Source organism: Octopus sinensis, linkage group LG23, assembly GCF_006345805.1.
Source record: "Octopus sinensis linkage group LG23, ASM634580v1, whole genome shotgun sequence".
NCBI classification, from domain to species: Eukaryota; Metazoa; Mollusca; class Cephalopoda; order Octopoda; family Octopodidae; genus Octopus; species Octopus sinensis.
The window spans coordinates 18244161-18272148 of record NC_043019.1 but is presented as its reverse complement, the minus strand read 5'-3'; the positions used below and the strand labels follow the sequence as shown (position 1 = coordinate 18272148).

The 27988-nt window shown below is 36.9% G+C and overlaps 1 protein-coding gene across 3 annotated transcripts; it reads left to right on the top strand.

Annotated features, from left to right (window-relative positions):
• The first annotated feature begins 49 nt into the window (after nt 1-49).
• On the top strand, nt 50-27839 carry LOC115223627 (nuclear autoantigenic sperm protein). Of its 3 annotated transcripts, none has more exons than XM_029794296.2 (16): nt 51-353; nt 3280-3390; nt 6069-6181; nt 8002-8097; nt 9470-9600; nt 13448-13521; nt 15776-15849; nt 16900-16990; nt 18295-18392; nt 19978-20019; nt 20860-20942; nt 21693-21770; nt 22682-22843; nt 22979-23020; nt 24751-24885; nt 27517-27839. In XM_029794296.2, the coding sequence occupies exons 1-16, from the start codon at nt 295-297 to the stop codon at nt 27574-27576; spliced, it is 1449 nt and encodes a 482-aa protein (XP_029650156.1). In that variant the 5' UTR covers nt 51-294; the 3' UTR covers nt 27577-27839. The 3 variants fall into 3 exon arrangements, with proteins under 3 accessions (XP_029650157.1, XP_029650156.1, XP_029650155.1); XM_029794295.2 differs by having other exon boundaries at nt 52-353; nt 9443-9600; XM_029794297.2 differs by lacking the exon at nt 24751-24885 and having other exon boundaries at nt 50-353; nt 9443-9600.
• The last annotated feature ends 149 nt before the right edge of the window (nt 27840-27988 follow it).

Genomic DNA, 27988 nt, shown 5'->3' with positions numbered 1-27988 from the left:
ATATAAATAGTGGTAGGAAGAGGAGATATATGTATAGTGGAAGGAGAGATTAGAGGCTATATGTGTTGGATGTCATCAACGTCACTATTTATTGGCGGGAAAACGTGTTGAATAGAGAAAAGGGAACCGGACTTGGATTGTGTTTGAGTCCCCGAGAAACCACAGAGAATAAAGGAAAAGAGAGAGAGAGACGTAGGAACGAACCAAACCTCCTGCTGAGAATTAGGAAAAGAGGAACAAAAGCCCAGTCGAAGTCGGAAGTTGTTTGTGTGAAAGAACCGAGCAGGACCAGCAATGTCTTCTGTCGCAGAACCCTCCAGCTCCGCTGCCAGTGGCTCTCCGAGTAAAGAAAGGTAAGCTACAATCTATCGAATTAAAGTCAGTGCTTAATAAGGCAGAAAAGATAAAGGCTTTGGGTGAATTATGAATTATTTTCTAAGAATTTAATGTGAATAGTATTGAATCTTCGGACAACTTCTTCAACAGACCCAGCAGTGTCGAGAATGGACCCAGGAATCCGGTTTTGCCGGCATTTCTGCTTCCACTTCCTCCACTTTGTTTCTTACGCCTTTCTTTCTGTCATCGACGTAGCATCTCTCACTCTTTCTCTTTGTGTGTGTGTGTGTGTGTATATATATATATTTTTTTTTAACCTTTTATACACAACACAAATATACAGTCGTTGCATAACGACCCTTTTTAGATGGCAATAATGACAACGTCTTACTGGTTCCTTTTCTTTTTATCCAGTTTTCGCATGTTGTTTCGTGAATTAAGCGGTATAAATGGTGGCTGGTTGGTTTGTCGTCCCGTTTTACATCGGATAAAGAATTGAAAAGCGATGCGTGTTGAGTGTACATACAAGGTTTGTTGGCAGGCAATGAGTAAAGTAACGTTGCGGCGGGGGGGGGGGTAACTGCGGTTTGGTGCCCACCTCACCAGTTTTAATTCTAATAATTTTCTGCAAAGTATACATTTCTTTAAAAAAAAAGTGGGGGAGCTCATAAAGGCTTTTAGGTGATAGATGCGAATGTGTTCATAAAATGAGAAATTTTGTTGAAATTTTAAGGAAATATTCTTTTGAAAACATATATTAAATGGTAGAAATGAATATAAACACGATAAACATTAAATCATAAAATTATTTTCCTTGTGTATCTGACATCGTGATATTACCCCATGGTGACCAAAAGTATATTCTCAAAGTTACCCGTCGCTATATACCCTGTAACAAGCATTCTAGTGGATGATGCTTCAACTTGGCCACAGCATAGTTCTATTTTAACCTCCATCCTTCCTTCTACAAAGATAATTATCTGGACAACCTCGCCCACATTCAGTTTCCTTCCTTACCATTATCTGCAGGATAACTTGTTAGAGGTTTTCAGCCTGGTTAAAATAGACTTTATTTCTAATACTTTGCTCATCGTTGTTATTGGAAGTATTTGGGGGTCCTTCTTCGGAATTCCCCCTTCTTGTATGCTGGCACTGCTTTCGCTATTTATATCAGAAATGAAACATTGCCGTGTAAATCTTCATAGCTTTTTATCTGTTTGTGGATCATAATTAATGTCCCTTAGTGTGTGTGTTTGAATTATATCTATATAATAGGTAAACCTACACAATTGTACCCCCTCCCCATAATTTTCAGAAATTGGATCTGATGTTTATCACTGTGTGTGTGCATGCCTTCTCGTGTTTCTCCTGACCTTTCAGACATTAACTTCCGATTTAATCGTCATCTACACCATCTGAAAGGTATTTTTTGAAAATGTCATTAAAAAAAAAATTCATTTCTCTGAAAGTTACGAGGAAACCAAGTCAGTGTATATGTGTGGGGGGTCTCCCTTGTGTAAGTATGGTACACACACGCACACGTGTTTGTCTTAAGAGTGCTATTTAAGTGTGGCCTTTTTTTCCCTTTGTTACAAAGAATAAATCCTTACAACTACTCGTTACTCCCATCCCCGCCCTCTTACAAGGTTTTATTTTCTCTTTAGTTTGATTATCTTAAACTGATGCATGACTGTCGCAACTTCACATTTCTTTTGAAGTCGCCACCCTCAAAGTTTCTCGAAACTCAGCCTATTTCTCCACCATTGAAAGTCTGATTGTAATCAAAAATCTGATTGTAATTGTAATTGTGAAGTCGTTTTACATTGCTATAAGTAATCTATGAATATAATTGACTAGGTGGAGGTCATCATATAAAAATAGTCGGAAATTACTTAGCCAAATCCAATTCTTTGGATTTGTACGTTTTAAACATTGGAGATTATAACAAAAGTTTGCACCATCTCTGCTTTGGAATTTTTCACCTTTTTTTTTTTCAAACTTTTAATCAGAATTTATGCCTTTAAGCAACACTGATTCTGCACAAAAAATGAAAATGAGGTTAAACAATTTTAAGCACCATCCTTTTTTTAATCACATAGAATTATTGGTTTTCCAAAGTTATCTTGATGTATAAGTGAACCCAACTATATTTGGTCTCAAAAATACAACTTGTATGCTGGAAAATACGATATATTGAAAAGGTTCATTTTAGCCCCGGTGCAATAATATTCCCTAAACATTTAGTTGGTCACAGGTCTGCACAGTCAAGAGCTGAGCTGGAGCTAAGCAACATATTGCTAAAAGTCCAATAACACAGATTGATTCGAGTGTTAGACTTCTCATCTACGAGTTTTTTTTCTTTTTTAAGTCCTGATGCTGCTGGTTAATCCCAAAGCTTCCTTGATTTCTATAACCAAATGCATATTATCTGTTCTGAACCATACTCTATTTTATTCAGACAGTGCAGCTTGGATTATGCTGTCTACTGTGTCTCTTTGACAGAATGATGGGATTTGATCATTGTTGATCATCATTTTAATCTCCACTCTCCCACATTTGCATAAGTCATGAGTTTATTGAGGCTGATTTTTCTACAGCTGGGGTGCCTTTCCTCTCACCAATCCTCACCTGTTTCCTAGCAAGGTTGATATTTTCTTCGTGGCCAGATCATGTTCTCTCACAATACCAGAAAATGAATGACTGTATGACAGTGACCCCCAATCTACAACCATCATGGAATGTGAAAACAAAGAGACAAACTTAGATTACATGCATAGACTTCTTGGTTTCCATATCAAATCCACTCACAATGCTTTGGTTGACCAAGGGCTATAGAAGATACTTGCCTAAGCTACCATGAAATGGGACTGAACCCAAGATCCTTGACCACATACCACATCTGTGCCTGTATAATTTTTCTTTCCATTAATTCTTTATTTTCAGAGTTGAGGTGATGTCAAAAGCTGTGAACTTGATGGGCCAAGGTAAAAGAAATCTAATCTGTGGAGATGTTCCAATGGCTGTCACCCAGTTTGAAGAATCTTGTCAAATTCTGTAATTATAATTTTTTTCTTATTTTTGTTATTAGAAAAGTAGAAACAAGTAGAGAATTGGACTAAACTGGACCTTTTCATTGTTTTGAGTTCAGTTTCCACCGCAGTCGATTTAGTCTTTAATTCTTGTCAGGGCAATAAAATATTACTTTGTTCTGCTCTAGAAAAACTTGTTTCCTTTACCACAAAAGGACTTTGATATTGATAGCTCTTCTTCCCTTAATTTCAGACAGGGTCATATTTGAATTAGTGAGATAGTTATGAAGAAACCTTTAAATATCACCCTGGAAGTAAAGTTTCTGTGAGTGAGAATATTCCCAAGTCCTTTTGCTTTTCACATCTGAAGGGGTCAATAAAATAAGGTACCTATCAAGTCTTGGGGTTGCACCAATGCAAGGAATATTTATTTCTTAAATTTTCTAATTCCAGAAGAAAACAGCATGGACCCCCCGCCCCGTTGCCAGTCTCATTTGCATCTGTTGTTGAAGTCCCCAATTACTAAAACTATGCGAGTCCTTTGCATGATCAGCAGACAATAAATGTTGGATTTATTTTGTAGTTTTTGATGACTCTACATCTGTCTTGCTCCTCCTGTACTTCTCGGTATATATATATATATATATATATATATATATATATATATATATATATATATATATATATATAAATAAATTAGAGATAAAACCACTATTATGCAATTCAAACAATGATAGACATAAACCAAAACATGAATAACAAATAAAATATATTTTTATAAAACATAACTAGATCACAAAAAGTGTAAAAATGAATTACTTATTAAATATTGATTATTCATTTTTATACTTTTTGTGATCTATTTGTTTTACAAAAATATTTTATTTGTTATTTATGCCTATCACTGTTTCAGTTGCATAATAGTGATTTTTATCCCTAATTTATATTTTATATATTTATGTTCCCTGTAAGTTTGGAGTTATACTCCCTAATATTATTATCATCATTATTTAGCGTCCGCTTTCCATGCTAGCATGGGTTGGACGGTTCAACTGGGGTCTGGGAAGCCAGAAGGCTGCACCAGGCCCAGTCTGATCTGGCAATGTTTCTACGGCTGGATGCCTTTCCTAACGCCAACCACTCTGTGAGTGTAGTGGGTGTTTTTTACGTGCCAGACAAGGCTGGCAAACGGCCACCATCGGATGGTGCTTTTTACATGCCACTGGCACGGGGGCCAGGCGGGGCTGGCAATGGCCACGAACGGATGGTTCTTTTTACATGCCACCGGCACGACTGCCAGTCAGGGTGGTGCTGGCAACAGCCACGTTCAGATGGTTCTCTTACGTGCTACCGGCACTGGTATCACAGCTGCAATTTATATATATATATATATAGATTTGCTACTCACTACTTTCCATCCTTAATAATGAAACTTAGTAGATCCAAAAGTTAAACACACACAGACATACAAGTTGAGTTCTATATATATATATATATAGATTTCTCAACGGGGGTTTCAGGGAGTCACTGGCAATGTATCGTGATGATCAAAAATCCGGCCTGCTAAAATTTGGTTAAAGTGATTCAAACTGCAGACTCAATGCAAAATGGTCACATTTAATTCAAAGCGTTAAAAATGTTATGAAAACAATTGGTATGCGTTCACAAAGTCCAAACGATTAATACGAAAAAACCCTCCAGGCTACATCCTGAAAATTCATTTCTTTGCAATTCGTTTTTATATCTTGATTTTTTATTTTTCATGCAATTTACGCATGCTTGCACGCGTGGTGAACACAGTTCACGTCAAAACAGCTGACTGAGTAAAGTTCACTATTCAATGTATGGGATAAGGCTTAAACAAACACATTATCGATTTTTGCACTTGCGAGATGAATTTCGGAACAGAAATAACGCAGTTCAATTTTCATTCGCCTAAACTTTAAGTGACACATTTTTGGTGACTAGGAGATGTGCCAGGAAGTTAAACACACAGACACACAAGTTGAGTTCTATATATATAGATATATGTGTGTGTGTATGTATAATGTGTATACGCATGCTATTTGTTTGTTTTTTTTTTTTTTTTTTTTAGTCCATTTTCCATGCTTGAAGGTTTTGGATGAATGTTATTTGGGGTATTGCCCTTCTTGATGCTTACGCTTAACCTGTTCAAGTAAAGGATTTCTGATTCCATGCAGCTTTGAAGGATACAAAGTAATGAAACGATTGATTGACTTCAGTTGTCCACAACACTGCTTTCGGCGTTTTTGCACAAGTGATTGCAGATGTAAATACACACACAGGTCTGTCTTACCCAATCCTCTCTCAAGAAACTCATCGTGTGCATGTATATATATGCTTGACTCCACGTTTGTCCTCCATGGCTGCTGGTCAGCTGGTGTTGGTGTGTTTACATCCCCATAACTTAGTGGTTTAGCAAAAGAGATCACTAAGATAAGTGGGTTAAGGGGGGGAAAAAGTATACTAGGATTGATTCATTTGACAAATTCTTCAAGGTGGTGCCCCAGTATGGTCACAGTCTGACTGAACCTAGTAAAAGACCCAGACACATAGCGTATGTCAGAAGGTTACCCTTCTTCAGTATCCTGGCAGCAGCATTTTGTTTTTATCTTCAATACTGAAGTTAGTTGTACACTGGATGTAATGATGATTGCTGAGCTTTTTTGGTTTCTTTGACAGGGCCAAGTGCTATGGGGAGATGGCATTTGAATGTGCTGCTGCCTACTTCTCTTATGGTCATGCCTTGCTAGAATTGGCCAGGCTAGACTCGAAAGTCATTGAAAGTCTTGAAGGTAAGTCGATGATTGTTGCCAGTCAGTTGTTGTTGTTGTTTCTTTGTTTTGCCATCTTTTATTTCTAGATTAGTTCAGTGAAGTGTTTAACTCATGTTGGGTGGACAATTATTAACATCAGTGGTTAGGAAGTCTGGACAACTCAGGGTGGGACAAATATGCATATGAGGTATTTCTATTCCAGGGGATTCCTTTATGTATTCCAGCTGAAAAGTTGTGACCATGCTGGAGCACTGCCATTTAGGGAGTAAATCAATTACATTGGCACCCAATACTTAACTGGTATTTATTTTGTGATCCTGACAAGATGGAAGGTTGAACAACAAGCCAGAAATACTACAGTATTTTGCAAATGTGCTGACAACTCTACCAGGGGCTCGCCAATTTGCTTGAAATCTGAAAATTCTTGTCTGCCCTTTGCTAACTGGATCGAGTAAATCTCTGTGTGTTGGTCACGCAATAAAATGCTAGTGTTATTTGAACTTGTGACTATATAGTTAGCAGCCTAGAACTTTATCCTAATACTCATTGTACAAATATCTTTGAGGCTCATAATTGTTATATTCACCCAGTTCGATCTGCCCTTCTACATTGAAGCAAGGGTGGAAACTGAAGCCACTAATGAATGTAATTTGCACTTCTTGAGGGACCCACAGCTGGGTGGGGGTAATTTAATTTTATTTTTGTTGCTTAATATTTAGACCCTATAAGCAACGATGAGTAAAATATTGATGGGGGTGCACAATTCTATTGTGCTTGTGTATGCTCTCAACATGGAGAGAGAGCTTCTTTGTGAGAAGTATCTCCTCATTTTTATATCTGCTTTTCCATGCCTGCATGGGTCACAGACTTTCTCTGGTTAAATGTCCTTCTCATCTGATTCTAAGCCTGGTGTTATCTTCCCATGGCCAGACAGGTTCTTGCAGAATACTGGAGACAAATGACAGCAACATACATTTATAACTACCATGCAATGTGAAAACAGTTACAAACCCCTGCTCACACACACACACACACACACACACACGAGCTTCTTTCCATTGCTGTTTGCCAAGACTGGTTAGCCTGAGCCTGTTATAGGAGATGCCCAAGGTGTCGCATGCTGGAATCAAACCCAAAAGCATGTGGCTAAAAAGCAAACTTCTTGACCACACAGCCACACCTGTTCCTGTGTCTAGACTATGAATGACATCATTAGACCATTGGACAAGGCTTTCTGTATCGTTCTACTTTTTCAGCTACGGAGACTGAATCCATTGTTTGTAGCTCACAAAGAGCTGTCAAAAATTTCTCTCTAGAAACAGGTTTCACTTTAAAGTATAGACAAGCCTGTTATATATTTTAACGTGTATAAAGAACTCCCTAACTCTGGGGGCTTAAAATTTGAAAAAAGGTTTTGTAAGGGATTGTAATACTATCCATGTATAAGAAACTCCCATATTTTTTAACATAATTCTTGCCAAAAAAGAAAGTTCCTTATATGTTAAAATAGTCATTTGACACACCTATATTACAATCCTCATTTAGTCTGTCTCTAATTTGAGCTTGACAAAGTTTTACACATTGCAAATTTATTTGCTGTTTATATATAAAAGCAGTAGCTCTGAGTCAGCTTTGAATGACTGGTTCAGTCTCTGTTGCTGATGAAGCTTAACACCACCAAAACTGGAGTCTAGCAGTCCAATGACATTGTTCATAGCCCAGTGATATCTCTTTCACATACACTTTGTCAGGAAAATATCTTTCCAGAGAGAGTCTTTGTGGAGAAGGTCTTCATGTTAATTTCACATCCCTATACTTTGAATGTTTTACTTCTGTAGCTGAAGCAGCTGCTGCTGAAGAGGAGGAAGACGACGATGATGATGATGAAGAGGAAGGAGATGATGGAGAAAATGAGAAATCAGAAAAAGATTCAGGTAAGTTTCCATTCCATTGAATGTCTGTTTCTTAACAATGGAAACACTTCTTTTCAAATGGTAGAGAAGGTAATTTGGCAGATTCTTAATCCATTCAGCCACCATCCCTTGTTTACACATGTAACCAAATTTTTTGTTTACAATTTGTGGGTTTCTGAAGCAAATATTTCATATTTAAAACTGCTGCTCAGAAACAAAATCTTTAAAGTACATCAGCATTGCAAAATTATGGATTTCTAAATGGAATGGCAGTGCCAGAGAATTCATTCCATGTTTTTTATGTAGACTGGAATTTAGCAAAGTCAGGAGGTAGATGTTACAGTTAATAAGAATGCAATTTGTGAAGTTGGGAACAGTTCTTAGAGGAATCCACCCTCACCATCATCCGCTTTCCATGCTGGCATGGTTCAGACAGATTGACAGGGAGCTGACCAGCCAAGGAGTTGTCCACACTCCAATTGTCTGTTGTCACATGATTTCTACATCTGGATGTCCTTCCTAATCCAACCACTTAACTGTGCTGAGTGCTTTTTTTTACATGCCACTGGTATGCATGCATTTATGTGGCACCACCACCCGAAAAGGACAATCCTCTCTGTGTGGAAGACAGCAATTTTACTTAGAAGTCAAAACCTCAGTCTCTGATTGTCTTCTGATGTAACTTAGTAAGTTGTGATTTTAACTCGCACTGGGACAGTGCCATTGTGCATATGTGTACACATTGAGACGCAAACCTCTCTATATAATAATAATAATAATAATAATAGCTGATATACAGGGTGTGGCAGAAGTAACATCCTTTTCTTTGAGTTTTCTAGTTTTAATGGACTTTTTTTCATTAGTTTCTTATTCATTTCTTTAAGTAATGCAATAAGTTTGTGTTAAAAAAAAAATTACTTAATAAACATTTATTATAAAAGTTATTGAATGTGAAAGGGTGTTACTTCTGCCACCCCCCTGTATATGTTGGTTGAAGGCTTTTTCCAGTCGTACTTTATATTTTGTTTAGAGTGGGGCAGAAAAAGAGAGTTAAGAGGTACAGGATGAGTTGTGGAACTTGTGACATGACCATAATGATCTGTGGAAGACTAAATCAAACATTGTACTGTCTGTTGTTTTGATTCTTAAATGAAAAATGCTCATGGAGATTCGACTTAACTACATCTGTCCTGTAGTGTTACCAATATCTTCTGGGTAATCTTTTAGCTTTTGCAACCAATTTCCTCCATGTAAGCATTTCTGTAACCTGATTAAGGAGTGGCACCAATTTTGTTCCTGAATTCGTTTCTGTAATATTTAGATATATATATATATAAGCATGTCTGCATATGCATGTTTCTAACAGAAAAAGATGATGGTGCTTCTTCTAAAGCTGCTTCCAAAGAGGATGAAGGAACTGGAGATGAAGATCGGACAGACAATTCAGAGTCTCTTTCCTCACAAGATGAGGCAGTTGAAAACCAGGAGAAACCAGAAGAAAAGGATCCAGATGAAGATGAACATGTGAGTTCCATTTTGGTAGTCCCAAGTGCTTGCATGCACTTTCTTCTCCCTTTCCCCTCAATACTGACCCTAAATACTTAAGTTCTCTGTGCTACTATTTCATTCTTTGATCTTATGTTTACCTTCTCTCTTCACACCATTATTTTACATATTGGGCTCTTTCGTTACTAACCAAAAATATTTTGGTTCATAATACCAATCTGGCCGAGAGAACCTATTGTTATTTAAATGTAAATTTGAACCCAAATCTCGTTGGTACATTCGTTAAAACACGTGATTTCACTTTGTAAATAGTTGGGTTATAGTATCCGACATTGCTTGACGTGATATCTCAACTCAGTGAATTTTGGGAGATTTTTTTCCACATTTTTTTCGGCATCGATTTTTCTTCAACTTTGAAAATGGATAGGAGTTTGATGTTATCAAGCATTGATTCCGAATTTAAAGCTTTTTCAATGGAAAATAGGGAGATATCGAGAAAAAGAATGAATGAGGTACAAAAGCACGTGGTGTACAATAATGAATAGGATATTTTTTTATCCGTTAACCGAAAGCAGCGATTCTGAAGAAACAAAGCGGCGATGGCGACAGCAAAGACGATTTTACATCGGAATGAAGTAAAAATGTTTTTATTAGCAATTTTTCTGAGGAGATAGTTTATCTATAGTCTTTCTTAGGAAGTGAAACCATTAGACTTTATTTTTTTTCAGTATGCTTGTTTTAAGCGATCACTTTGGAAACAAATTTACGCAGATTGTAAACAAACACAGAATGGGGGATCAAAGTTTGGAAAATTTGTGAAGCAAATACTGAGTACTGCTGTGGATTTAGTTTTTATACAGGGAAAATAATGTTAGTCAGCATGGCCTAGGGAATGATGTGGTCTGGAATTTATCACTTCCATACCATAACCAGGGCCTTATATTATTTTTTGACCGATTTCTTTAGTTCGGTCAAACTTACGGTGGATTCCAGTATTTCACTTTATTCCACCTTTATGGTACACCTGTTGTGCATTAAATTCAACTGATGATATAGTGATGTGCACAATTCTTCTTTATCAAAATTTTGTTGCATACCCATTTGAATATTAGCTGATGATTCATTTTCTATGGTGATGTTTAAACAAAATTTTAATATTTTTACCTTTTGCTCAATTTACCTGTAAACAAAAGTTATGCAATAGAATTGATTAAGAACCCTTTCTTTAATTATGTTCCAAATATCACATTAATATGTTGATAAGTAAAATAGTTAGTTATTTAATAAAACAAGCCTAAATTCATGATTATTTTAGAATTTAATTGAAACTCATGAGGGGTGTATTTTGGTTAGAACTATAGTAATGAAAGGGTTAATGTTCCTTCACTTAATTAACCGAGTGTTTGGCCATCACAACAGTATGCGTACATCATGATGCATAGATGGCTATTTTAAATATTGCTTTGTATATATCGGATTTTTATTCAGCCAGATGGCTATTTGCAACACCAGTGACTATTTTTTCATTGATTGGTGGCAATGAATCCTTGTCTAGGCAACAAACTTGGACAAGAAATTCATCACCTCTTTCTATCTCTTTTTCTTTGTCAACCTAGATTGTGTGTGTATGTTAGTGCACAAATTAGTTGCTGTTGTTCAAGCACTCCTAGAAATAGACTGTATCATTATGACTAGAATCCCTTTGTTCATAAGACTCTTCCAGCAAAGATGATCTGAGACTAAACAATTAAGAGCCATGAACCAATATTGGGGTCCCTGTACTTGACTTCCTAGAGATGATAGTAATCACATCTCGGATCCTTCCCTCTTCAAAGATGAACCCTTTAGAAAATGTAGCCCTTAATTGACAATATCTTTCATCATAGCTCTGCTTCATCAAGGCTGAAGTAAGATTGTACAATTGAAGGAGCTTCTCTGGTGTTGGTTGACTTGTTAAGAATAGTAAACAAAGCTCTGTCAAATTAGTGCCTCCTCAGTTTGCTACCCCTACGTGTAATTCTGTCAAAGGCCATTTCCATGCAGTAACTTAGCTCTTATGGTGGAATCTATAGGAGATTTCCAAAAATAAGAAACCTAGGAGGAAAATGTGGAATCAATAGAAGTCTGGAAGAATCCTCAGAAAATAATGTCCAGAAGTCTTCCTGAAGTGGTTGATGGGATCTTTTAAACAGTGGGGTGTTATGAAAGTGAAGTGGCCAGACGAAGAACAGGCTGGTGAAGTTGAGTGCCTGATGCTTGTGTACAAACTGCATAATAGTGTGACCGGGGTATAGTTGGACAAAACCTATTGGGCCAGTGTTTTACTGCCAGGTGTTGTTTCAATCATAAGTACTTTTGATCCCTTCTGAAGACATAGAGGTCAGATTCTAACTGCTTGGTAGGACATGACCTGTGCAAAGGATAAACCTCATCCTCCTGAGACCCTACTGTATTGTGAACTCTCCTCTGGTCACTGTGATAGGGAAGCACCAAGGGAGAGATACAAGGACTTTCCGAAGAAAACCCTTGCTGCTGCCACATTGACCACCACCAGTGGTCTGTTCATGCCACTGATCGTGAAACCTGATATCTCACTATCCTCTGGACAAAAGCCTTTTTCAAAGATAAAAGAAAAGGGAGGTAAAACAAGGACACTGACCAGCTTCTGCTCATTCCTCATAGTTTGAAATTGGACTTGTTAAGCATCAGCAAGCCTTCAACACATTCTCTTCCATAAATCTCTGCTCGCTCACCCATCCTTCCATTACGAGTGTGAGTGTTTTTTACTGAATTTTATACTTAATCTTTTTTTTTTTTTTTTTTTTTTTTTAATAGAAGCTGGTTCTGATTACATGAGGACCTTTCATTCCCAGAAATTTAAGATTAACATTAAAGCAAATCGTCCATGACAGGATTCTGTTTTTATGTAAAAAGTCTATTAAAATCCTCATCGTTTAAAGATGGACTGTTCAGTGTTGGTCAGTTGTTAAAGTAGATGGGTGAGGGTTCCTCGGTCGGAACAGGATGTTGCATCTCCTAGCAGAATAAGGTTACAGGGAACCAGGTGTCAGGCTGCGACATTGTTGTCCGAGCATGTCGACTAGTTTTCAGTGGATTGTGGTGTTGTGATTGTATATGTGTTAAGGATTCTCTGACTGACCAGTGAATCCTTTCAACCAGAAACCTCTCTCGGAGAAATTCAACTTGGCTGAATTTCACAATAGCAGTTATCTTTTCTTTGTTTCACTCACTGGGCTGTGACCATGCTGGAGCACCACCTTGAAGGATGTAGTCAAACAATTTGACCCCAGTTCACAGCTTTGTCTTCTATGTCTCTTTTGCTGAACCATTGTTACAGGGATGTAAATGAACCATCGCTGGTATCCAATCAGTGGAGTGATCATACAGACACTCTCTCTCGATGGTCCTCCACACAGCTCCAAGTCAACCAAAGCCTTGTGAATGAAATTGGTAGACTACAATAGAAAACATTTACTGAAGGTTCCATGCATTGGGACTGAACCCCAAACCACATGGTTGCTAAGTGAGCTTCTTAACCACACAACCATCCCCATGCCTCTCATCGAACTTTTTAGAGTCTATGTTGTTGTTCTTACTCTTGTCGTTCAGTGATCCAGTAATTTTCTTTTAGTCTGGGCAGAAGCGATTTCAATTGTGTATCTTAGAGGTTACTCAACATCACCACATTGATTGTGCTGACATTGGGCCTCACAGCTGTTGTGCATTTCTTGCATTTCGATTCCTCCATGCCCTCCCCTGTCTCACTCCAGCCCTTCCTCTCCAACCACTGACAGGTCACTGTATCAACTGTCTGATGATATTTAGTAACTTTTCTATTTCAAAGGATGCTGGTAATGATGTTACAAATCTCCAATTGGCCTGGGAGAGTCTGGAACTTGCTAAAATAATATATTTAAAGTAGGTCTATTATTATTGTTGTTTGTTTTTCCCCCTTTTTTCATTGCATGTGTGTCTGTTTATATATTTGAAACTGTGTTGGCTGATTCACTTTTCTCTCCCAAGTAAATGAAGGCATAAAACAATGCCTTGGCGCTACTGCTTATGGGGGGGGGGAAGAATAATTGAATTGCTGCTGCTATGGTGGTGGTGGTGAAGGTACATGGCTCAGTGGTTGAGGTAGTCAGCTCATGACTTTGATTCTCAGTGGAATGGTGTGTCCTTGAGCAAGACACTTCACTTCATGATGCTCCAGTTCACTCAGCTGGCAAAAATGAGTTTTACCTGTAATTCAAAGGGGCCCAGCCTTGTCATATTCTGTGTCATTGCTGAATCTCCCCAAGAACTACGTTAAGGGTTCACATGTCTGTGGTGTGCTCAGCCACTTGCATGTTAATTTCCCTGAGCAGACTGTTCCATTGATCGGATCCCCTGGAACCCTCGTAATTCTAACCAACAGAGTAGTTCCAGTTATGGTATAGTAAAACTGTTACTGTATTAGTGAAATGCACCAGTGCTAGGCTATGTGCAGTAACACTGTGTGTGTGTGATATAATCCAGTATGGTTTACGTGTTATGCAGACAGTGTGGCCTAGTAGTTAGTGTTGCACTCATGATTGCAAGATTCTGGTTTCAATTCCCACACCATGCAGTTGCATTGTGTTTTTGAATAAAACCCTTCATTTCATAATGCTCCAGTTGTAGATGAATAACCCTGTAGTGGACTGGCATCTTGTTTGGTGAGGAATGTTATGATTTTGGTCACTTACACACCATGGAAATGGAGTAAATGGTCTTAATCTTAGGATTTGAAATGGTAATGTCCAAGGGTTGATGTAATAGGGTGGGCTTTTGGGGTTTGTGCATGCGAGATAGTTGCCGATACTTTGGTAGCATCCTCTCAGGAATTGTCCCCATTGTCAACAGCAGAATTGCCAAAAGCATCAGCAGAATGGATATTCAGCCTGAAAATAAAGTTGGAAGTCTACAGATCTGTTAACTTTTCTTTGTGGTGATCTGGAGATGTGGACTGTTTGATCTCAATAGATTCCACTTGAACTGTCTCTGCAGTAAGCTATACGTTTCATTAGAAAGGGAAGGTCCTCAGTTGTATGGGGTTTCCACAGAGCTCAGCTGTGCTGGTCCCTGTCATTCCCTTTCTAAAAGGCTCTGCAATTGATCCAGTGGTAGGGTGGAGCCTAGTTAATGTGATACTTAGCTGGTACGGTCTCCTTAGGTGTTGTTTGTAGCATCTGAACAAATAAACTGGAAATGACTCGTTCCAGGTTGAAGGAGCTTTAAATGTTCTGAATTGTGACCATGTAATTGTACACATCTCATCATGTGTCCAACATACAACATTGCCTTCTCATGTTGGATATATTGGCCATTCTCAGATGAAGTATCCAAGTCTTTGAACACTTCTGTTCTTCTGTCTGTTAATGGACATAGAAGAAATGAAATGTGCTGGATGGGCTTCACTGAGAATACTTATCTGTAAATGCTAAAAGGAAAAAAAAAACCCTGCTTATCTTTAAGACTGTTTAACATAAATAGAAAACTTGATGTGGTGCTCTAGTGGGAGACCTTACTTAGACATGTAATTTGTCATCCAATGAACAGGTGTAATATAAAGGGGTCTCTAGTTTTCACATTTTGGTTACTCTCCACTTGCAATGAGTTGCTGGTACATTGGTTGGCGCTCTGCCGCTCACTTTGCCAGATACGCTGTTAGGTTTCTTCTAACTTTTACTTTCTGATTTTTTTCCATCCAGACAACACAAGTTTATGATCTTAAATCCATTCTTTGTTTAGAAGCTAAGGTTTCCTTAATTATCCTACAATTATGTAAACCCTTGCTCAACTATATTTTTCATGAGAATACAATGTTTATATTTTTTAAGGGCCAAAAATTTACAGGTGGCAGGCTTAATAAAATACATTCCAAATATCAGCTTCATAGAATAACAGGGGAGTTATTTGCTAAAATAATGGTTTTTAAAATAGGTGTTCTATCAAACTAGAACTGAATATCACAAAAGTGTTCATGTAATGAGTTTATATTAATTACTTAATTAAAAATCACTTTTGAGTCGATTGCTATTGTGGGATGAGGGGGTGTTCGAAATTAGGCTGGAATTTAAAAAAATAGTTTTAAGAATTTTTTTTTGTCTTTGATTATTGAAATTTCTGCTCTTGTGTAATTGTTTTTCAGGAGAAAAGATAAAGAATCCCAATTGAAGGCAGCACAAGCCTACTTAAAGCTGGGCGAAGTCGGTTTGGAAACTGGTGAGTTCCTGAGAAAAAGTCATTAAAATTTCCTTTGTTCTGTCAGGTTACCTTGATGGTCGTGGTTTAGTTGCCTGCCACCTGGGCTTATTTAGTAAACGTTCCATGACTAATGACACAGTTGATGTTGTTATATCAGTCATCCAGAAGTGGAAATATTTCCTGCAGAAGTTGTCTTGAATATTCAAAATGATTTTTCAATTCTTGATTCTCAGGGGTCAATGGAATATTGCTTTTTCTGCTGCATTCTTTAAGCCCACTGTTGGGCATGGGGGCCCTTTCTTCACCTAGGGCTGAGAATCCATTATTATTACTAATTAGAGTGCTAATACTAATAAGTCTTTAATTTTGGCTCAAGGCCTGCAATTTTAAGCGAGAGAGAAGTCAATTACATGGACCCCATTGTGAGACTGGTACTTTATTTTATTGACCTCCAAACAGATAAAAGGCTAAGTTGACCTTGGTGGAATTTTCAACTCTGAACATAAAGAACCAGAGGAAATACCGTTAAATATTTGGTGCAACTCGTTAGAAATTCTGTCAGCTTGTTGCTTTAATAATCCAAACAAATTAGTCAATTACTTTTGTCACTGGCAACATTCTAAGGACATCATTCTGCCTTTTTTTGTGATTTAATTTTCAAAATAATCTAAAATGTTTACTGAAATAATATTCAACTTGTATCCTGAAAAGGCCACTTAACTAATTAGTATTCTATCACTAATGAATGCACTCTATTTTCTGGGCCAACAGGAATATTGTCTCCTCTCTCTCTGCCTTTTCTTTCACTATTATAATGGTCTCTGCTCCTTGGAACAGACTGGCCATGTCCTTCCATCACTTAAGTACCCCCAACCCATTCTTGTTGTGTCCTAAACTTCCTCCTTCCACCTACACACCACCATAAAAAAGTGTTTAAAATGTTTAGTGATTTTGATAAGTTTGTGTCAAAAGATATTGACTAGTAATTGCCAGTCATTCCATTGGACTTATTTACAAAGAAATTTTGTCATTATTTATCTTTTTTTCCTTTACTTTCTCTGGTTGCAGGTCTCTATGATTTGGCAGTGGAAGATATCAAAGAATGTCTTAAAATTCAGAAAGAACATTTAAATCCAGAGGAAAGAGAAATAGCTGAAACGTATCCTTTTTTTTCCCCTCCTCCTCTTTGAAAATAACAGAAAAATAAGGGTTTTTTCATAAGTAGGGAAGTCAATAAAATGTGGTTTGTTCGGGGGTTCAGTTCCCAATAAATGAACCACCTCCATTCACTTTGTAATTAGAACAAATGGTAGATTTATTTGCTCATAGCTACGAAACTTTCATCCTGTAGTTTCTGGATAATCTCAACCTTTTCCTTTAGAGAATAAACTCACCTGCATCATTTGTTAGGCTGAGGTACCTTCATATATTTCCTATTCACTAGTCCCGTGTTGATGGGTACAAATATGCAGCCTCCAAACATTGTCATGTAAAACACGAGTGATAGTCGGTGTATTCTAGATGGTTGCTGGGGTACATTTTTGTAATACAAGCAGAATATTTGACTGAATGTGAACCTGTGTTATCCAAGATCAATCCATGATAATTGGTAACATGGTTCACTACTCAGCGTACCATGTTATCCTGGATCTGTGATAAACGAGGGAGAATTCGATAATCACTCTCATTAGTTCTTCAGTCTATTTCTTTAGATATGAATTTGTAAAGCTATTTACAATACATTGGTTCTTTAGACGGATTAATTTCTGTTTTTCATTAGCTTCATGTTATGGTAAAGGAAATCTCAACAAAAATCCACTGTTTTTTGTTTTTCTCCCTCTTTCAGTCCTCCTACCTGGCAAGAATGAGCAGATTGTTATTGCTCAGGTGTCTGAGATAAGTCAATCTAAAGTTGCCAACATTTTACAAGATCTGCTAATCAGAGATAATGATAATACTAACACAGGGCACCAGTGAGGGCTTCTTTATCTCGTGTATGTATGTATAGTGGTGGTCTCCAAATGCTTAATTTTACTGCTAATTGAAAGCGGTTTTTGTTTTCCAAGATCTACAGAATAGCTTAATAATGAGTTGATTTATTAAGATTCTTTAAACCAATTGAAACTGGGCAGTCATATTTCAACAGAAATCTGACACTGTGAGGTTTAAAGAAGACTGGCATTTGTTCAGGGGCACAATATGGGTTTAATAGGATTTGAACACTTGACCTTGTAGCATCTTGTGCTTTAGTATCTTAACCTCTCACTGTCCTTTGGGTACAGGCAAGCATTTTATGAATTTAATCTGATTTTTAAAAATAAATTAGTATCTTCATGATTTGGAGTGGTGTAAGGAAGATGGTTTTACTTGGGAAAATAAGGAGCAGTTGTGCCTATACACGTATGTTAGTCTCTCTGAGACGACCCTCCCTGGATGTTTATAGATTCTTTAACAATCTTTCAGTTATTACCAATTGGGGTTAGTCCATGTGTTTGCTAGTAACCATGATTCTGCAGTAGAGAATTTCAAAGCAGCAATTTCGGTTATAGAAGCCAAAATAGGTCTGTATATTTGTTTTTTACTATTTCTATCTCCCCAACCACTTTTAATTAGAAAGTCTTTGGTTAAAAAAGGAAAAAAATATTTGTCTTTGATATCAAATGTTTCTCTTGATTAACTACATTGACGATGGTTATAAAGTGTGATTGATTATAGGTGTGGCTTTGTTATTAGAGGCTTGCTTCTCCATCTCATGGTTTTGGCTTCGGTCCCACTGCATGGCATCTAGGGCCAGTGTTTTCCAATATGGCCTGAGTGCGTTTGGTAGAGGGGAAAACTGAAGGAAGCCTGTTGTGTTTGTGGAAATATGCTTACCTTGACATCACGAGTTGTCTGGTCGTGGAGAAATATTACCTTTCCTGGAAGTTGGTGAGTTGGTGACAGGAAGAGCATCCAGCTGTAAGAGAAACTGCCTCAACAAAATTCCGCCCAACAATTGAAGCATGGAAGGGAAGGGCAGATTTGTATCAGTAGGGATTAGATTTATAATATTGGAGTGAAGTCTCCTCCGTGCTTGTGTGTGTTTCTAATACATCATTTCACATCCACTTTTCCATATCGCTAGCAAGGTTTAACTTCAAATGTTTCATGAAAGAAAAAAAAAAGTCTAGCCTATAAGAAAATATTTTACTTGGAAGCGAGAAGAGCATCAGGTTGTAGAAAATCTACCTCAAGAGATCCTTTCTGACCCCTAAAAGTATGGAAAAGTGGGCATTAAATGATGTTTCTATTTGCTAAATCTTCAGAAAACTCCCAAAACATTCATGGCTTGTGGTTATAAGTTATATAGAAAGATTGATGGTGATTTTCTGGGAGAGTGGTCAACATTAAGGTATTGGCAGCCTGAAATTAGAAGCCATTCGACTGTCCTGCACAAGGTGTCCACTTCAGTTCAAATGGCCATTGTCTAGCAGTCTCACTCATTGCTAATGTCTCTTGAAAAGGCATGAAGGTCAACACATCTTTTTCTGCTTTTATTTCACAGCTTTTAGTGTTGTTTTTTTTTCACCCATTTGTGTTGATGCCTCACAGACGAGCGAGCACTGCAGTTTGTCTGGTATAATACCAGTGAGACTGCTGTAGGAAAGGTCCAGCACAGCCATTCTACAAGCAGGTATCCCCCCCCTCCAGTACACTCACTCATGCCTTATCTGTTTGCTAAACTGGATTCTGTTGACCTCTTCCAATCTTCCTGACAGTTTTATGGCCGTCTTATTCATGTGCAGAGTTACACAGCATTTTGTATTAGGAGTGGCATTTTCAGCACATCTCTCTCTCTATAAACAAACTTTGTTAAAAGCATTGGAAATGCCTGCTTCAGTCTTTTTTTTTTTTTTTTTTGAAAATCAATGAATACAGGGAGGAAATAAAAAGAAACCTGTTTACTTCCAATTTTTTCAGTTAAAATGTTTGTTGTCAGTTTTTGAGCTTTAAAGATTTTATACAAGCACACCTATTTTGGTTACTTTTGAAATACCAGACATTAGATTAGTTGGTCATTGGTGAGATCTCCACAAACCCTTTAAACTGTTGTATCTATGATTGATGATTATAAAAATATTAATGCATTGATTTTTGTGTTTCCAGATAAATTAAATAAATCTATAGAACATTTAAAAGACAGCACAGGTAAGTCATTGTTTTCGCTGAGTTACATTAGTTGTTGTTGTTGTTGTTTCCTTTTGTGATTTCCAACTCTGTATGTCTGGAGGAATGAGATGCTTGACTGGTTACTGTAGTGTATAAGCAGAACACTTTATTCTACCTTACCAAGTGCCTATAAAGAATAATTTCTGTGGAAATGGTACAGACTGTGCTTTGTTAATTTGTATCTCATCTGAAATGTAATGAAGTGATGGAAATGGAGAACTTAAATAAATTCAGTTAAGTACCAGTAAAATACTGGGTCAATAAAACCAACACTTCTACCCCCATATCCCCCAGTATCTCCCATCACATGTAATGTCCATTCTATTGTCTCATTCTACATGTCTACAGAATCGGTAGAGCATCAGAATAAATGCTTTGTGGTGTTTCATCTCTCTGCAGTCACTGATCCAGTGCTGCTGTGGCCAATGTAACTGGCTGACTTCTCCCTTCAAAATTGCTAGTCTTGTGCCAAATTAAGAGTGTCTGTGATTTCATTGCTTGCTAAAAGTAATAGCTAAACATCTTCCTCAAATAACACCTTCAAAAAGGACTGCTTTGAGTAACTTCATAGATACACTCTCTTTTTTTAAAAAACAAAATGCTTTTGCCTTGAAAAGCTTTCATCAAAAAAATATTTCAGAATTGACCATGGGTTAAACAATGTTAACTTTATAGTGTTTTAATGGACTTGGTAATCTTGTTACTCTTCTGGTATCAAAGTTCTGTCTCAGTCGTGTCAGCCAAATAAACCAACAAGTCTTCTGTTCATCAAACAATTGGTTTTTAACTGAAAATTTTTTTTTACTTTTATTTATTCAGAAACTGCAGATGTTGAAACCGTATACAATGCTCGGACAGAAATCAAAGAATTAGAAGAAATAGTCCCAGATATCACACAAAAGGTACGGATTTGTGTGTGTGTGTGTGTTAGGCCAGGTCAGGTCAGTAGTAAGTGGAATTTATATTTGAAGAGGTAAGGTAGTGAGTTGAAACCTAATGTAAGTCCAAAAATCCAAGAATATTGATGTTCTTTGGCAACAAGTAGTCAAATGCTTTTTGAGGTTTATTTTTCAGTCCCTAGTGGTTGAAGGAAGGAACCTTTTCTAGTCTAGACGACCCCTGACCCATCAGCTTGTCACATTTTGTACTTAAGTCGGTGATGGTTAAACCAGCCAATGGATTAAACTCCCTTTTTCAATTTTTAGATCCCATGGCAACTACTTTTGGCTTTTGGGTCAGACCCACTGTGTGGCACCTTGGGCAAGTGGCATACAATTTAGCCCCAAGCAAACCAAAACCTGATTGGATTTAGTGAACAGAAACTGAAAGAAGCCTGCCATATATATCATATACGTGTGTGTTATTTTATCCTTCTCTTGATAAACTTCAAGATATTTATTGGACTTTTCAATCAAATTCAGTTATTTTGTATCGTGTTCTTTGCAATGAAGCCCTTTTGTGAAGGTGTCATGTCTTACGTAACAGTTCCATAAAAAAATTTGTTGGGTATTCACTTAAACATTTGTACATTTTAAAGTTCTGAAAGTGTTAACACATGTGGATGGTGGATTATTTTTAAACGAATAATACTGATACAGTATTGTTTACATGTGTACTCATCGTACATACATTGAGATATTTTTGTTGTTTAGATTACAGATACAATTGAAGAAAAGAAAACGGTTGCAGATTTGAAGGCTTTTGCTAAAAAAGAGGCTGCAGAAAAAATGGTAACTATGTTTGTGATTCTAGTGTGGTGTAGCATAGTTAATACTTTGCAATATTTTTAAGAGCCTGAAGTGAAATCTAGCCAAAGTCTTCTGAGTAAAGTATTCTTAAGGAATAAATACAATCCTGATGTAACAGGCTCGAGTTGTTTGACTCTTGACTCTATTGGTTCCTCTGTTGCCCTAAATGACCAAACTGCTCCCAGTTTGGCCGCCGAGTGGACAATTCACAGTATTCTATCCTCTGTAATCTTTGTTTTACTACTTTAACAAGTTTTGATATGAACCCTTTTCTTACCAAATTTTTGGAATACACTGCCATTTTGTTTCAATAAATTTTGAGAATGGTGAAGAATTTAATAAAATAGCATCAATGTTCAGTGTTTGCAACATAAATAGGAAGTTTTAAAGTAAGTTTGTATCATAGTAACAGGAGTTTGTGGGTATCAAAAGGGTTGCATATAAGGACCGGCTCTGCTTGCACTCATCACATACTGGATAATGCTACAGGTTATGGAAATAGAAACTGCAAAAGAAATATGTTCCACAGACACGGGCAATATGAAATAAACAGGAAACCTAATCTGGTATGTTAGTAGTTGCTGTTATAAAATCCATTCAAATATTGGCCACGTTGTTTCAAAGAAGCAGTGGCCGTTTTCTATGGTTTTAGTATCAAAACAATCTTTACTTTTTTTTTTTTTTTCTTTTTTTCTTTTTTACATTAATTTCAAACCTTCCATCAACCTTTCATGTTAAATTGTCCAAACACCAGCTTAAGTTATTTTACTAAATTCCTCATTATTTACAGAATTAAACAAAAAAAAAAGCAGTGTATTTCAAAGGGTTAAGCATTTTCTTTCCACCATATCTTGGAATTTATATAAACTTTCTAACTCTATTTTTTAATACAGATGTCTTCTTCTCTGATGGGTGCTGGTAGCTCTTCAGGTTTTGCTGGTCCCAGCAGCAGCAGCAGCAGCGGCGGCAGCAGTGGTGGTGCTGGTGGAGACGTTTTAGGGAGCACAACAGGCTTCAGCAGTATCCTCCCTGTAGACCCCAAATCTTCTTCACAGGTAAGTTTCAGGTTGGAAAAGAAAAAAAAGTCAATTTTATGTGTAGGTAGAAAGGGGAAAAAATCTGTTTTATTTTCATGGCTTTTCTATGTAAAATATTATCTCTAAACTAAAATTTGTTTTTTTTATTTGCAGCCTGTGAAAACGACAGATATATCTCACCTTGTACGAAGAAAGGTAAGTTGGTTGGTTTCCTTTTGTTGCTTTTCTTTTCTTTTTGGTGTTAATTAATACTCAACTGTTTCATATTTAATTATCAAACCTTCCTAACCATATTATGGACAGATTTTGTTGTTGGCTAACAGGTTCAGTGTTATTAATATTATTAGTAAAAATGTTTCTATTAAAGAAACAGGTAAATGTCAGAATTGGTAGGGATGATCAAAGTAAAATGTCTTGTGCTTTTTATTTCCATCTTTTTGTCTAGGTTCCGAATATTAAATTTTGCCTAAGTCAACCTTCACCTCTGTGGGGTTGTTAAATCGGTATCAGTCAAATACTGCGACCCTTAAATCCTTAAAAATGTTTTAGCCCGAAAGCCGCGGCCATGCTGGGGCACCACCGCTGAGAATTTATTACCCCCTCCTCCTCCTCCTCCTCTTTTGCATCTAATAAGAATTTCCATTATAGGGACTCTTGCTTCTATTTGTTTCAATTGCGTGGTTGGATTGAAATACCAAATGATATATCAATTGCCCCTTATTTCTCAAAATTTGCTACTTTTAAAGTGATGAAATTTTCATGGTGTTTTTCAAAAAAAAAAAATTTACATTTTTCTGCCAAATAAATTGCAAGTTATTTTCCTAAATTCTTAAGTAAAAAATATACTAATTTAACAAAAAGGTTAATTTTATAAACCAAGATTTACTTACATCTAATTCAAACCAAATCTTAAACTATTGTGTAATGATTGGGGGGGGGGGGTTTACATTTCTGATAGTTTGATCAGAAGATTTGTAGGTCAGTTGGTGTGTGTGTATATATATATATATATATATATATATATATATATATATATATATATATATATATATATATATATATACCAGAGTAAGCACATAATTGCGAAACAAGGTGGGGAAGAAATAGTACTCAAATACTGGAGGTAGAGTCATTGAACAGTTGTGATTATAATATGGATTGTGTGTTGATGGGGAGGTCATGACTTGAGGATAGTTTATACTGCTATTTTAGTTTTGTCGTATCCCCTTTTCCTTCCTCAAATCCCAGGAATTTTTTTTTTTTTTTTTTCCCACTTAAAATGGTTTGTTTGAGGAGGTTCATGATGGCAGCTTTTCCAGTTGTGACTTTTCTATATTTTTTAGTCTATCCTTATTTCCACACTTCTTTTACTTTTAACCTGTAGGGTGTGATTTGAGGGAAATGTAACTATTTTGAACCGGGTAGCACTGTACGGTGGGACTTCCTCACCAGTCGCAGAGCCTTTGGTATTTGCTGCATGCAACGGCACATGGATGGTTTTTGTCTCAGAATGATATCTCAGGTCTGTCGACTTACATTATTTCTCCAGACTTAGCAGGGCAGTTTTTTTTAATTTTAAGTATAACAATTTATTAATAAGAGCCAATAGTTGTGAGGTTATTCTGTTGCTTTGTCTTGTCCCTTGATCAGTGTACCCCACTTCTTGACTGATAGAATTTTGTATTGCAAACCACTTTTCTCAATTAAATGGTTATTTGTCCAAAGGGCTAGGCATCTGGTTGCAAAGTTTACTCTTTCTTTCTCTCCTAATAAAATACAAACCTGTCCCCTCTTTGCATCGAACCACATCCTCCAGACTACTTATCTCCCCCCCCCTTTTTTTTTTTCCTTTCTGCTAAGTTAGTTGGTGTTTCTTTAGTTAGCTTAGCTGGGTTACCTTAACATCTGGCTTGCTCTGTTGGCAGCGAAAACCAGAAACAGAAGAGAGCTCAGAGGACAAAAAACAGAAAACTGAAAGTTCGGTTGATAACACATCGTCGTCATCATCATCAAAAGCTGAACAGAAAGATTCCAACAGTGACCTTGCCCCAAGCAATAAGGTAGAGACCAACTTGAGACAAACCTCTTATTGATGTTGTTGTTGTTGTCGTCATTGCTGTAGCTTTTGCTTTTATATTTTTATATCCAATGCCAGCTTTTCTTTATTTTGACCATTTTCATTTTTTTCTTTTCACCTCCCTACATCTTTTTCATACTCATCTCTGGTGTTGGAGTATATCTGGTGTGTTATGTTGTGCAGTGGCTTCATAGTTTTTTTTTTTTTTTTTTTTCCCCTATTTTCCATTCACTCATCTCCTCTTCCTAGTTTTGTAATGGCGGTGGGGCTTACTTTTCTGGCACTCTGCTTTGGTCTGTTGGTCATGGCACCCAAATGTCTGTATCTTCATCTTCAGTCGAGTGCTGGTCCTCATAACTAGATTACAAGTGTGTGTGTGGGTGCCATTACTAAAATAGACTTTATCCTTAGCTTTCAGTATATTCTTAAATGTTTTAACCCCTTCTAATTAAAACCATTTTCTCCATGCACCCTATCTCTCTTTTTGCATTAATTATTGAATTTTGTGGTGGTTTAGTCTAAAATAAAGTATTTGAAACTTAAGCACCAAATTGCAGTCATAATTCTCAAATATTGGAAATGCGTTCTGTGTCTCCTCCCGACCCCACCCCACACCAATCACGTTGGATTTTTAATGGAAACACTGAAACAAATTTTGTTGAATCACTTTTAATAATGGAACTTGAAGTAGATATTGGGTTGAACAAACCTGTGGATGGAAAATATTGAAGGCTCATCCTCTAAACAATGTTAGAACATCTGTCATGCTTTACAGAAGACTTGGCTTTGGCTCTTGCAAGCAGCCCTTCTCTTCTCCCTATGAATAGTTTTTCTTACCAGAAATTCTGCATACTGTTAGTTATAGCTTTGTCACTTCAAGTTCCATTGTCAAAAATGCTTTCTTCCGTGTTGCTCAAACTTTCTAAATTCTTAGAACAAATGTTTTGCTTTGTTTAACCACCATAACTCACCTCACAATTAACTTCAGTTTCTTTTTAACAACTTTTATTTTACCTGTGTATTTTTTTTTAAAACTCTAATCTCTCTAACAATGTCCACTAACAGCCATTAGGGTACCGATCTAATGGCTTGCATAATCAATACTGCAGTCTTCCTGTCATCTGGTATTCTATTAAAACAATCACTGTACTGTTCAAGACAAGGTTCACCATTTTACATCTCATTCCTTAGAGTTCCTTCAATGAAGACCTTTTGATATTGATGTGAGTTGTTAGAAATGACTCTGTGCTCTGGTCATGTAATTCCTGCTGCTCTCTGGCACTGGTCTTCATAGAATCTCTTCTCTACGACATTTCAACTATTATCTTGTGAATGTCTTCCACAATGGACGTTTTGTGAGAATCACTTTACAGTGACTTGCATATTCTTTCTTCAGACTCTGCAGAATTCTGACAGACCCAAACAGGAATGAATGAAGTGTGGCTATTATCTTCTACTTGTTTTACTCCTTAGGTTGTGGCCACACTGGGACACCATCTTGAAGTGAATTGACCCCAGGACTTATTTATTTTTCATCCTGGTACTTATTGTTTCGGTCTGTTTTGCCAAACTGAGCTATAGGAACACAAACGCACCAACACTGGTTCTCAAGCACTGATCAGACACATAGCAGGCTTCTTTCAGTTTCCATCTGCCAAATCTACTCACAAGGCTTTGATTGACCCAAGGCTGTAGAAGACACCTTTTTCAAGATGCCATGTGTGGGACTGAACTTAGAACCCTGTGGTTGTGAAGCAAGCCTCTTGCCACACATTTATCTGAAAGAAGTTCTTGAATTATGTTTGGATTTGGCGGGATGTATTCAGAAGGAATCTGGGAGTCAAATGTTCTGATTCTTGCTGTTCCCTGTGCACATAGCAATTTGAGTTTTAACATTTGTTATTTGCATTGTTGAAGACTGTGGCTTTGAATTCATTTCTACAACAGCAGTAAAACAACCTTCAGGTCCCTTTCAATTACTGTAAATCATTTGAGGCACAAAAAAAGCAAGCAAACCACCGTCCTCCTGCTACAGCAACAGTAATAAGGGAAAGCAGTGACCGGAATAAAACCAACCAACGGCAGGCAATTTAATGAATTGGTCATTAAGGACCTGAGTAACGATCAACTGGTGTCCATAATCACCTACAGACCAACAAAGAACATCAACCAGATCTCCCTCGTGCAACGACCTTTTTAAAAACAAAAGACATTCAACACTGTTTTTGTAGATGATAAAAAAAATAAAATTGTGCGGATTGTTGCTAAGCAACAACTATCACCCAATCTTTAGGTCAGTCTGCTTTTAAAACAACAAAAACAAAGCTTCATTATAATAAGTCTCTTCATCTATCACCATATTCCATACCAAATATGCTGCACTTTCTCCCCCAAAATAATGCCTCAAAATATCACCCCCAGCTCCTCCAGTATGCAGGGTCAGACATCCCGTGAGCTTTAATGCACAAAAAACTTTTTTTTTTTTCTTGAATATAATGAAATTGGAATGCATCTTTGATGCCATGAAATACAGTAAATTCCAAATATAGTGAAACCTTACTATTTCTTTGTTTTATTGCATAAATTTTTTCCTTTTTTTTTCTCTCTCTTTAAGGAACCTGCTACAGAAGAGTCAAAGAAGCCTGGAGCCACTAGTACATCTTCTACAGCTTAGTGAATCCTCATCTCTTGTATTTTATTATTCTTCCTTCCCAAGGGGCAAGAACATTGACTCTTGTCATGTCAGACAGTATCTCTCCTTTTTACACAACACATTTTTTCCCCAACCCCTTCTGAAACAATTTCAAAAGTGAGATCCCAATTCACAATCATGTCTTTGTCATTACAATCCAACAAACCCATTTTCTTGCAGGATTTTTTAAAATGATTCTTTAGATAATAAATGTACATTCTTTTTTGCAAAACTTTTTAACCCTTCTAAAATTTTAGTTTAGATCGGCTGATGCAATTCAACATGATTATCATACGGTTTATTTTATTTTATTTATTTTTTTTATTATTCCCAGGTAAAAATCTGTGATCAAAGGTGTTCACCTCTATCCAATGTCTGAAGAATAAAAAATCAA

Coding starts and splice junctions, on each gene's coding strand:
- LOC115223627 (XM_029794295.2), top strand. CDS start 295: ATGTCTTCTGTCGCAGAACCCTCCAGCTCCGCTGCCAGTGGCTCTCCG. Junction 18,393..19,977: donor GGTTATAGAAGCCAAAATAG/GTCTGTATATTT, acceptor TTGTGTTTCCAG/ATAAATTAAATAAATCTATA. Junction 22,844..22,978: donor ACCCCAAATCTTCTTCACAG/GTAAGTTTCAGG, acceptor TTTTATTTGCAG/CCTGTGAAAACGACAGATAT.